The sequence below is a fragment of the Strigops habroptila genome, chromosome 5 (genome assembly GCF_004027225.2).
Source record: "Strigops habroptila isolate Jane chromosome 5, bStrHab1.2.pri, whole genome shotgun sequence".
NCBI classification, from domain to species: Eukaryota; Metazoa; Chordata; class Aves; order Psittaciformes; family Psittacidae; genus Strigops; species Strigops habroptila.
The window spans coordinates 10,783,698-10,797,041 of record NC_044281.2 but is presented as its reverse complement, the minus strand read 5'-3'; the positions used below and the strand labels follow the sequence as shown (position 1 = coordinate 10,797,041).

At 37.0% G+C, this 13,344-nt stretch overlaps 1 protein-coding gene across 1 annotated transcript in view; it reads left to right on the top strand.

The window, feature by feature from the left end:
- The window catches only part of HECW2 (HECT, C2 and WW domain containing E3 ubiquitin protein ligase 2), a 207,321-nt gene that overhangs the window by 163,623 nt on the left and 30,354 nt on the right, over positions 1–13,344 (top strand). Inside the window, 6 exon segments of the mRNA XM_030486106.1 lie at positions 903–1,001; positions 2,772–2,901; positions 3,501–3,647; positions 4,312–4,426; positions 5,192–5,277; positions 6,686–6,798. Coding sequence (XP_030341966.1) covers positions 903–1,001; positions 2,772–2,901; positions 3,501–3,647; positions 4,312–4,426; positions 5,192–5,277; positions 6,686–6,798 — 690 coding nt within the window.

Sequence of the window (13,344 nt, the reverse complement as noted above, 5' to 3'; positions counted from 1 at the left end):
AGGGGAAAGCTTTGCATGTCACATCCTTATCTTGCAAACCCAGTGTACAGGCAGCTACAGTAAAGCCCTAATCTTTCCAAGAAAACTGTTGCTGAGGATGCATAATCAATTTAAGAAACATTATTTTACTTGAAAAATAACACTACACTTAAATCTAGTTCCAGAGATGTTGAGGATTTTTCACAATGGATCTTTATTCTCTTGGGAATATTTGTGAAGACCCTACTATTTCAAAGTTGCTTCCATCTGATCTGAAATCTATTCAACTCCCTCCCACCCAACCTCCTTACATACCCAACAAAATTAAGATAATAGGGGGCAGGGAGGGGAGAGGAGGAGATTGTTTAGATCCTGTTGACATAGGGCTGGAGAGCACTGTGATACATCAAAAAGCTTCCAGCCATCATTCATGAAAATGTATATAGAACTCCATAATCACCATTCAGAAGAGGGAGCAAGGACCCACTGTAAACAGAAAAGACAGACAGCAGGAATTGTTGGGCTGAGGAAGGATAGAAAAACCTTTGGCCTCCCAGTAACACAAAACCAAGTTAATCCTATATGGGATGTGTGGTAGATATACTTCTATGAGAGGCTAGTCTGGCAGGGTTGATTGTGTTAATATGGATTTGACATTTTTGAGAAGTTGCAATTTTAGGTATCTGAGCAACTTTCCATACCCTGCAGACTTGTGGGGTTTTTTTTCCATGCCTTACTGAGAATGTAAAAGAAATTCAAGAAAATAATTAAAAAAAAAAAAAACAAACACAAAAAAATACCACAATTTATACACAGCTTTCTGATTTAAAAATGCTGTTTGGAAATGTATGTAAGTTTTGATGACAGAGCAGTCTACAAACCACAAAGCTTCAGTATGATGATTGTAACTCTTTCTCTTCCAGGTTCAGGTTTAGTGGTCGAATTCTTGGTCTTGCTCTGATACATCAGTATTTGCTAGATGCCTTTTTTACAAGACCCTTTTATAAAGCCCTCCTCCGAATGTGAGTAGAATTGTTCTGTCTCCTTTTTTGTTTGGTTCCTTCCCCATGGATGATGCTGTTTTATGAACAGATAAATTATGATTTATCATCAAAGAAGACAGGCCTTTTTTTATAAATGTAATAATTTCATTTCAATCCAGGACTTCTTTAAAATGAAAAAGTTTCTACTTACAGTTATTAGCTGATGGTTACCTAATAACTCAAAATGTTCTTTCTGATCAGTATGAAAACCTCGTATTTTGTTTTCGTCATGTTACCAACTTTCTTCTACAAAATCTTACGTTTGAAGTTGTACAGTGAAATGCTGTGGTTTTATTCCCGGTATGAATAGAATTCTTATTCGTTTATCTTGTAGAGACTCACAGGATAGGATATGAATCACTTTGTAACTTAGACTGCAAGACCCATTCTCAAAGGTAGACTGATTATTTCAGCCAGAGCAGGAGTAGTAGTAGAAAACAAAGTCTGAAGTATATCAGAATAAAGCTCCATAAAATGGAGATTGCAAATAATCAGAGCTGCAGTTGCTCAGCATGTCTGGAATATAAGACCTAATGAACTGAAGGTGCTTCACTTTTTGTCTTCCATTTGAAAGCTGCTTTGAGAAGTCTGGAAGGATGTTTTTTTGTATAAAACATCATACATTCTAGTAGTGTGGAGTAATTCCTACTGTATGTATATTTTAAAAGTACCTAAATGCTAACAGCATCATTTTGATGAAAATGAGGACTTAGCCCAGATGGACTTTAATACTAAAATTTTATGACTGATGAATTAATAATTTAAATTGGTAGTTCTCTAAACAGTAAAATTAAAAATGAGGGACAGCCACCTTTGTACACAGCCTAATTCATGCAACTTTCTCATCTAAGTCCTGGACCTTCCCTTTCCTCACAACTGATGAGCCATCCAGTCTACCTCTGCAAATGGGACTTTGTGCCCAATCCATCAGCTTTGACGTAGGGGACGTTACTGCAGGATGTCACTTAAACTACACTTGAGCATCAATCTAAGAGTACAGAGCTTTCTTCAGACTTTTTATGGACCCAAGGATATAAGCAGGCAGGGAACCCTGCAGCTAAATAGCCCTTTACTTAATGAATAGCCCCAGTGTCCTGTTTGACAGAACAGGATTTAAGGAGTTAGAAATGGCAGAAATTGCCACGTTATTAAATATTATTAACTGATGACATGTTCAAAGCGTGGAATAGTAACTGTTAAAGACAGCAAGGGGAAGTTGGCTTTACAGGTTGGTTTTGTAAAAGGACCAGGTAAGGGGAAATATGGCAAAAGGTAAAAAGATATTTCTGGGTAGACAGGATCTCTGAACAGGCTTCTCCACACAACAAGGAGAAGAGAGAGGTGGCAGTGTAGTCACATAAGTAAAAAAGATAGTAGCTGCTCATTACAAAAACTTCCCATTTCCTGTATGATTTGCCTTTTTTGTCTCTTCCATCTGTGTATTTTCAAAATTCCAAAATATTCTTCACAGGACACATGGGACAGACTCAGCATAAGCTTAAAATCAGTGTGTCTTCAAATTAATAAATTCTGGAATTTTGTATATTAACAAAATTATTTTGTGTTATACGGTAACTATTACTAGGCAAATAAACAGAGATTTGAAGTGGTGTCTTCTTTATTCTATTGATTTTTCTCTTGGCTCCCATTTGTAGTCTGATTTTCAGGACTGTCCCATCTGAGTTTGGTTACAGACCACACACTACTGCTGACATCTGTATTTGTGTGTTTTCTTCTTTCTTATGTTAGACTCTGTGACCTGAGTGACCTGGAATATCTCGATGAGGAGTTTCACCAGAGTTTGCAGTGGATGAAAGACAATGATATACATGATATCCTAGATCTCACATTTACTGTAAATGAAGAAGTTTTTGGGCAGGTGTGCAAGATTCTTAATTTCATTTCCTTTGTGTGTTCTACTGCTACGGAAGCATTTATTTGGGCTCAAGAATGATGTGTCCATGCTGATTTGAACTTGTTTTTATAAAATTCTGTTTGATGAAAACAGTGTCGAAATATAAGGACAAATGATTATTTGTAACCGGTCAAACATGTCTTTCTGGTTAAGGAGATTTTCTGGAGTGTATCTGAAATACCAGCATCTTGGATTGCTCTGCTGGAGGTAGTTTACCTGAATTTAACTGCAGCAGAGTTACCATTCAGAGGTATTACAGCACCTTTGTTACAGTATTATTTAAAAGACTTCAGTAGTATAGTCACTATAAAGATTGTTTCGTCTTCTCAGTTTATTCTTTATACTAAATCTGAAGACTCTTAGTCTAATTGGGATTTCAAATATTATTTTAGCCAAAAAAAGCTTTGTTGTATGTTCTCTTATTTCACATATTCCAGTTTACTAAAGTCATTCCTGGCTAGTGCTCTTGAGGAATTACTTCAGCTTAAAAATATACATTATTACAATTCTTTCTTTTGTCTTTATAATTCTGTGTTGTCTCTTGGTAATTTTTTTTTCCAAAGATCACAGAGCGGGAACTAAAGCCAGGAGGTGCCAACATCCCGGTCACGGAAAAGAATAAGAAAGAATATATAGAAAGAATGGTGAAATGGAGAATTGAGAGAGGTGTTGTACAACAAACAGAAAGTCTGGTTCGTGGTTTCTATGAGGTAAAAAACTCCAAAATGAAATTTATTTTCTTCTTTTATTCCCTCAAAATATTTTTCTCCTCATATACGTTTCCCAAATACAGAGTCCCAAAAACCAGATACATTTATAATCAGAAGTGTCCTTACAGATATCAGGGGAGGTGGGGGGAAATAAAGAAAAAAAAAGTTAGTCATTGACTTGAACCCATAGTTATACATCTACTTTAAACTAGAAAGTACTATTGATCACTATCTGTATGATTAGCAGTGAATCCTTGCTAAAGTGACCCATCTGTTTCCTCATTGGGCCTTTGAGGTTTTTGTGTGCATGCTATACCATGTAACACAGTAGACTGAGTGTATTTTAAGGTATTTTCTCTCTCCTGTTTTAACATGGACAATTAAATTGAATGTATTGAACTTAATTTGCCCTGAAATAATTCAGTATTACTTGCCAATAAAATTCTCTCCCAGTCACTGTGATCCTCTAATGAAACTAAATGGAACTGCGGTATAAGAAAAAGTAGTCCATTTATTTGCCTTTAAAAAGAAAGAAAACTTTTATCCTTTCCATTCATGAGAGAAATGTGGCCTGATAAATGTTTTAGTAGCAGACAAGCCTTTTATGGGGAGACAATAATTGATAAATGAAGAAATGTGCTATGCATTTTATTTCCTTTTACAGGTAGTTGATGCGAGGCTCGTGTCTGTATTTGATGCCAGAGAACTGGAACTGGTTATAGCTGGAACAGCAGAAATTGACTTGAGTGATTGGAGAAATAATACGGAGTATAGAGGAGGTAGCTTTAATTTTGAATTGTTTACTGACAATGTCGGGGAGCCTGGAATTGCCCAGTTTCTAAGACACTAAACGACCATCCCATGAAATACACCTGTAGTATCTTCTGAAGTTCTGTGGTTAAGCTTGCATTGAGAAGGTTCAGAAGGTAATTTGTCCACTGTAGTTTGCTTCATTGCTTCCCCGTGCAGCTCTTCCCTTACTGTTCTTGTCTGGACAGCATAACAGAGCAGTCTTCTCCACGCAAATCGCTGTGCTCACCTGCACACTAGTAGAGTACCACCCCTACACTGGAGACAAATGGAATGGTAACCATTCTTAGTAGGATTTACCTCTTTTCCACTCTCAAAGAAGACATGATGTTAGAATTAATCCCAGTGACTGCAGGCTAGCAGTTGAGATAATTTGAGAACAATAGATTTGGGAACTACTTTGAGAAAGATGGTTGCAGCATCATTTGTAGCTTTAGATACATAAAAAGCACTGCATTGGGATATTTCAAGATTTGGCATTCCTGTTAGTGATTAATTAATGGAAGAAATGCTTCCCAAAGAGATTTCACTCCTTTTTGTCCTAGAAATTAATTCTCTGCCTTTAAGATTTTTAAACATTGTAAGACTATTCTCTCACCTCCTCTCTTTTGCTGCTATGGGATAAAAAATATGGCATTATTGTGACTAGGGCCAAACTAGGAAAAGCTTACTAACTATTCTCTCAACTACTTTTGTAGCCGCTAGAAGTATAAAGGCTCTTCTTGTTTTAACAGGTTATCATGACAATCACATTGTAATTCGGTGGTTCTGGGCTGCTGTGGAGAGGTTCAACAATGAACAACGACTAAGACTTCTACAGGTGAGAAATCAGCTGATCTATGTAAAAATAGTGCCCATCATTAAAATTAGATTCTAAACTAGTCCCGTCCAGGTATGTGACATCCAAAATTGATGGTGATGCTGGCCAGTGGAAAGAACCTGACAATCCTCAGAGTCTACCTGTAATAATTTTAAGTGACTGAAGCTCACAGATACTTTTATACATTTCTAAGTTAAAAAATACATTTAAGATAAAAGTATCTGATGTCAATAATCCCTTACTTTTGTTTGAATAAAAGTACATTAAGACTAGTAAAGATTGAAAAGGAAAACTGTAATTGGTTATATCATTAGGTAGAACTTTTAATAATATTTGTACAGCTTAGGAAGGAGAAAGCTTAGATGGAAGTTTCAGTGCCTGAAAGTAGAAAAGAGTGATGAAAACCTGAAAATCAGCCCAATTCCATTTTCATTAAGCCAGCCTGCAGAATCCAGTCATCCTTTTGATGCAATACAAAAACCTCTCAACAAATATTTACACGTGGGTTTACTACTGACTTAAATTTTTTCAATTTGGGTTACATCCATCATATCTGTAAAGAAACAGACAAACCCGCACCCCAAACCATACCATGTTCTTCATGTACTGTGAAATCCACTGTTTTTAGCAATTCAGAATTTGCACCTGGTCAGAGGTACCTAGATGAGTATGATGAAGGATTTTTTTAAAATCTGTTTAAATACATAAAAAAGGTCTGTAGAAAGCAGTGTGGGACATCTCATTTGATAGAGAGCCAGAGATGTCTGCTTATATGTTCCTATAACATCACTTAGTCAAAAGGTTTTTTTCTGAATATCTAAATCATTAAAAATCAGGTAGCCTCTGATCTGTCAAAAACCACATTTGATCAGTTCATGACAGGCTATAATTAAATCTGCTCAACAGACAGCATTTCAGCAAATGTCAGTGGACATTCTACCTAACCTTCCAAATTTAGTCCTTTTCTTATAGCATTTGATAATGGTTTACAAAGACATTGAAATCCACATAGCCAAAAAGCGTGACACAAAGCCATTATTACTTTTTTTGTAGTTCCTCCTAATACAGAATAAAGACAGTAGGGAAAAACTCACTTAGGCCTAAATTTAGGTAACTTGATATTAATAGTATTTTACTCTACAGTATTTACATATTCTCTTTCAAAGAGAAATCTTTGAAGGAAATTAATCTGATAAGTTGTCTCTTCTAGAGTCCTGTCATGAAATGGTCTGTTTTCCCTTACCCTCTATTTGAAGTGGCATTTATTACTTGTGCCTCACAGATTTCCTTATTTTGCAAATGCTTTTATATAGGCATTTGGACTTTAGTGGGTATGCTGATATAAATACATTTCTAATGCACACCATCTGTGTACCCAATATCCGTGATGTTTTGTTTGCCCTGGCAGTTTGTTACAGGCACATCCAGCATACCTTATGAAGGATTTGCCTCTCTACGGGGGAGCAATGGTCCAAGAAGGTTCTGTGTAGAGAAGTGGGGGAAGATCACTGCTCTTCCAAGGTACAACTGTTGTGTGTATTAATGCTAGAGATACTTTAGAATATCAGTTACCAGGATAACGGATGTTTGAGAAACATAAACAAGTTTTAACTGTTTATGTTATGTTTATCTGAATATGCAGATATACTGTGCTTTACATGCCAGTTTCCTTCCCCATTGTTCCAGTGTCTTGATGCATCCATTTTTCTTTGAACTTAATTTTATTGTCATAAGATGGACAAGGCAGTGTAACTGTGGCTGACATCATACCGTAATGCTTTTGTTGTGGAAAATTGTTTCAGAATGTTAACTACTTCTGAATTGGATTTTGCTATATTGATTAAGTGTGCAAGTATTTACTTACTGAACATGCAGATCATCACTTAGGAGCAAAAATTAATCTGAATTAAAATTAAATAACAAAATTTTTAATAAAATTAAATAGCAAAAGCTAGTATCAGACTTTTTGCATTAGCCAGTCTCTACAGTATAGTTCAGTGATTTAAGTTTTATGCTCTGTCTGATGTCAAGAGTGTTAACAAATATGGAAGAGGCAAGTTATGAACTGAAGAAGGGTTGTATTTTGAGGAGGGGGGTCATTTGGCTTAGGATTCAGCACAGGTACAAGAGAAGGTGAAGATTTCAGTGAGAACAAGTAGGGTCAATTGATATACGTGAAGATGGTAAAGGCACAATATAGCTTTAATATGCTCCTCCTATAGCTTGTGATAGTAGCTTTGTGATGGTCTGATCCATGGAGGAAACTCAACCCTAATCCTAGCCCATTCCTAGTAAGCAAGATTCCTCAGGAATAACTTGCATTCAGAGTCTCTTTTTAGGCACAAGGCGTCTGTCAGAGCACACTGAGTTTCTCTGACCAACAACCCTTAGCTTGTTCCTCCAGCATAAAGTCAGAAGCAGAGGCATCAGGCTGCCGTTCGAACCACAATGAGAAAGTGAAAGACTCAGAAGGGGCACTGTGAAATCCACAGGCACAGCAGGTGACCTTTAAACAAAGCCATCTTTCCAGTGTACAGTACAAATGAGAGCCAGGCAACTGAGGACTAAAGATAAGCAAATTCTGGAAATTGCTATTTCAAATCAAATACTCAATACATTTTGGGTGCCTAGTAATACCTTGTAGCCTGGTAAGTCTACTTTATCATTTAGCTATAAAATAGCTTTGATTTTGTTTAAAAAGAAAAAGCTTTGATATTTTTTAAATATTATTATTTCTAACTTCAAAATACAAGATTTTCTTGTGAGTTTAAATAAGAAAAGAGATTGTGGGAGCTTTTTCTGTATATTCTCTAATACTGGAATTCATGGTGCTAACAAGCACATCTTGTAGCATGGAAAAGATCAGGACATGCCAGAATAGGATGCTCAGAATTTCCCATGAAAAGGTTAGCAGAGCCCTGGCTGTAACAAACTGCAGAGTAAAACTGCTTCATGTAGTGAGACACGGGAGAAACTTTGCTACCATAAGGTGTTCAGCAAATACAGAGGAAAAGCCAACCCTTCAAATATAGGAGAATGTATTGTGCCCTTGAAATTTCATTTATGATTCCCTTGGTTAGGAAACATCAGACTTTTGTTTCTGTGGATAGTTTTTAACATAAAAATGTGCGAATTAAACCAACAACACAAAAGCGAGCAACTCTGTATAACAAACATCTACAGTTGTCATGAGCTGAGAATTCCTGGCATTCATACATGGGGAACTTTGATCTCATAAAACATAAATGATCTTCCGTGTTCATGCTTAAATGGGCTAAGCCCTGAGCAGAAAGTGGTATTTGCATTTTTATGTATATAGTTCCTGTGTGCAGTGTAGCTTCAGCCTGCTTCTCGCCAGCTTCAAAGACTTGCTGTGCAAACACTGAGTAGTGCTGGCTTGAAGGTAAGACATCATTAACAACGACCCCGAGTAGCAAACCTTAAAGAGGTTTCCACACAAGCCCTGCATGTGTAAACACATTGCTGGATGTGCTGAGAATGCTGCCCCAGGACTCCGTGACTTACTGATTGTCAGATAACTAAACTATTTGTGTTAAGGCACCTGCACTCGCTCATAGCAGTGCTATACTTTGCAAATTGCCCTTTTAGTGGGAGAGCTTGTGAAATTTGATATTGCTTGGTGTGAGGGTGGCCAAAGTTAGGACTCCACAAGGCAGTGGACTTTGTTTCTTCCTCTGTTTATAAAAGAACTACTGCACTGCTGAAAACGTATAAATACCCATCCCCATCTCTTCTTCCTGATTTTTAGACATATAAGGCAACTCATATAGTTACTTAGGTATGTGCTTATGGTCTAAGCAGCTGTGAATATAAACACAGAAGTATTCACTAGATGTTCACCTAGTTCCCACTGTTCTGACTGCTGTGTAATCAGTTCTGCTGAATCAAAATAGCGACATTTCTGTGAGGCGCATGTCAGATTGCCTAGCTTGTATTAGCCTAGCTTGTATATGCCTAGCTTTTACACTAATAAGTCAGCAGCATGTAAAAGGCCCTGAAAAGACTGGTGATTACAGGTTTAGCTTAACTATTGCTATCCCTGATGACGCTTCTACTTCCTTATCTCATGCTATGTTGTAGATTACACTAAATCAGTAGGGGGATTCTTACATTCACTTACATGCTGAGAAAATCGGTTCCAGGTTCATAGCTGTACATTATATACATGCATGTGATGATTCACATGCAGGTAGTATTTATGTCTGCTGGATTTTAACCCTAAGTCACTCAATTTACTACTGCAGTCAGAATGAAGGGAAGATTAACTGGGAATCTAGACTTCAGGAACCAAGATGGTTTTTCGTATTGTCATACGATGTGAGTCCAGGAAGACGAACAGTTAGTGCCTATGTGGTTTGAAATGTTGGAAAGGGAAAATACTGTCCAGAGCTAAAAAATCTTTTTTTTTTTTGAAGACTTATGAAGTTGCTTGCTAGGGTGAGGAAAGCATTCATTGCCTCAGAAGACAAAGATTTTAAGTTTTTGTCTTTTTTAATGGCTTGGTTTTCCAAAGTAGGTGATTACATTTTCAAACTCGCCCTCAAAATTAAGATAAAACTCAATTCTCTTAGTAAATGTAAACAACGTGTCAGCTTACTATTAAACCAGTTTCTAATTAATCCCTTGCTAATTATATACCATGTCTTTTATAATTTGTGGTTTTGCAGCCCACACAGCATGATCCATAGTTCTAATGAGTGGCTTTCAGCTCCATGCAGCAGAAGCATGTGGTTAGACTGTTAATTGCCTAAGACTCTCCCACATTCTCCACTGAACTCAAGGGATCACTGAGTTCCAGTTGCACATTTGCTGCTGGGTCTAAATCAGTCTCTTGCTTCAAAAATTCACAGATACTACTTTGTAAGGTTTTTGGAAAGGCAAACCAGGAGTACAAAGGAAGCTTTCCTTCAGGAGCCTTAGAGGGATGGCTGGAATACCAGGCTCCTGGAATACAGGGTGGGGAAATGCCCCCTCTGCTATACAGTACGTACTAGCAGTATACTTCTAAGAGTACTGTATTTTGGGGAGGCTGTGAAATTCAATGCTTTTTTTTAAGTGATTGCAGTGATTTTTAAGTGATTTAAGTGATGTTTGGACTGTGTTTATAATAATAGTGTGGCTTTCTGTACTGAGTATATATTTTTTCAGCCTGATATTTTTATGAGACTCTAAGGCTGTAACTGAGTATTTAAGCTTCTATGAGGGTTTGTAATAGACTCTTGGGTTTTTAACAAATGAGATTAACCCACTTCACTTCATGTTCCATCCCTGTAGTTAGGAGCTGAAAGCCACTAAAACAGCAATTAGTGAATTTTTCCCATGGAAGGCAGCACTTTCTGGCTCAGAGAAAGCTCAGTACAGGTCTGTTGTAGACACTCAGGTTTCTGGGAGTGGTTAGATTAAATGAGGAGTTAATTTGCTGCAAGGAGGGAGCTTGTTCAGTCCTTGCATTGGCATTATGTTACACATTTACATTTAATACGGATCATACCGATGAAGGGCAGGTCACTGCAGGGAAAATTTTTCACCTGAATTGTATTCATATAACTCTGTGATGTGTTATATTGCAAAAGAATAAACTGAGACCTGCCAAAATACAAGAAGGTTTTCATCCTCTAAAGTCATCTAAAGTGGGTCTTTGCTCCAGCTTCTCTTCGCATCATTTCTTTCTCAAGAGTCCATCACATTAAAAGTTATGCTATCTATTTCACTAGAGAAGGATCATCCACAGTAGTGTTTTAGAAAGTATTACCCTTAGCCTGCCCTGAGGTCAGGCAGTGATATCCATTATTCTGCTATGAGGAGAAACCTTTATTATCTCCCTTTTCATTCCCTAGAAGAGGTTTTGAGTCAGATCAAAGTGTGTCAAAAAACTGAGGTACGTGGAATTTGGAAACTGAGATTTAAACCATGTGGTTGTCCTCTTAAGAAAGCAGGGTGGTGTGCTAGAGGTACGTGCATAGTTTCATGTAATTACAAAAGGTATTATTCTAAAGGTCATTGGCTTGCAGGGCCGTGTATGTGCATAGTGTAAATCAGCACAGGCAGAACAAGATTTATATGCCAAGGAAATGTAGAAGGAAGAACATCTCATTTGTCTGTCCTTTACTACTGTGGGATTGTTTCCTGTGTATCTAGAGTATTTTCATCAAATCTAGTATCTTATGCATATTCAGTGTACTGAAATATCTTGCTTTTGGTTACAAATACAGTCTTCAAGTATCATCAATACCAAAAAAACCCTTCTCAGAAGATACATTTAAAGCCAAGATTTCAGAAGAGACTATTTGAATTGTACCATGCTGCATCATTCTTTTCTCATTCACATTTAATGGATAAAATTTATCCCATGCCTTTTGGGCTGTCAGTGTGCTTCTAAAGACCTTCATAAATGCTTCTTGCTGGTTTATTATAATTAGAAGAAAGTAGATTAAACCTCGCTATGTGTTCAATTGGAAAACATCATTTGACAGAACAAAGTATTCTGAAAGAATACTATCTGCCCATCTCTATGCAAGCACATACCAGTCTGTGTGTTCTCTTTTGAACTTCTTAATAATGTACTTCTTCACCTTCTCTTTTTTCCCCCCCTCAGGGCTCACACTTGTTTTAATCGTCTGGACCTTCCCCCTTATCCATCATTCTCTATGTTATATGAAAAACTGTTGACAGCAGTTGAAGAGACAAGTACTTTTGGACTTGAGTGACACACAAACCACAGTGCCCAGCTCATTGGACTTTTGTGGATCTGTCTTCTCAACGAATGAATGAACGTTTGTCTTGGATTTCCTAGAGAAAAATTGTTTCATGGTGCAATTCAAATAATGAGGTTCCATGAAAGAGCAATTAAAAAGCATTGTGGTAGTGGCAGAATTCTCTACAGTGAAATTAGAGTGTGCCTGATGTGCAGGGAAAACCAAGTCTTGCAATCTGTGGTTTTTCAGGACAGCCAAACTTCTTAACTTTATGTTTTGAGCAAACAAGAAACATAATCCCACGTTGTGATCAACCTGGCTACGGCAAAACTGACATGTACCCGAAAACTGGATTTCATCAAAGTTGTTGAATATAAAATTCAAGTCAAAATGTGAAATCATTCAGCCCCTTACCTACACAGTAAATTATCAAAACCCCCTTTTTTTTCCTTATTTTTTTTTTTTTTAATTCCTGAAGGTACATTACTTTATGCCATATGTTATAATAGCATATCCTGTTCTTGCTTTACCGAAGACTACGAGTGCCTGCATGGTGTGCACCATAATGCTCACCTTCCTGGGGCAGAAGTGAATTGGAAGGAAAGTCAGCAACAAAGGATGTAACAATAATGGCTTGCATTAAGGAGGTTTGTGGAAACGTGTTTGCCAGTGGTGTGTATGACAAAAGATGAGCTGTTACAATGAACTTGATAACCATTAAGACTGATTTTATGCTTTATACTGCATGGAAACTATTTTAAGAAGAAACTAGCAATTTATCACAGCATATCAGGAAAAACAAAACCCTAACACAGTGACTTCTGTTTATTTTTATAGGTTCATTATATTATGTTTCTTAGAGTGTAAACAGGAAACAAGCAAACTAAAACACAGTTTCTGTTTTGGTCACTTTCCATGCTTGAACAGGCATTCCGCTAGTGTTTATTCTTTAAGCACTCTCAAGGGGAAAAAATGCCTTTTATTTTTATAAGAGTAAAAAACTCCCAAAAATATTTTGCACTGAATGAACCAAAGTTGAAGGGACATTATGATCTGACTGATAGCAAACTGCATCACTATCAAGTATCTATAAAACCACTTAGGAACCAGGCTTTCTTCACGGTGCCATGTCTATAGATATCAGGACTGTGCACATAAGTAATAATTTTATAATACTATATGTGATATTGTAATATGCATTTATTTTAAATGCATCTGGGTCATTTTTCATGCATTGGATAACTTAATGCAGTGGAGTTTAATACAGATCTTTCATATGCTCCCCACTTTTTATTTGTACAGCACCATAAAACACTAGCTCATTTGGAAACCATGAGTAACCTACTTTAAG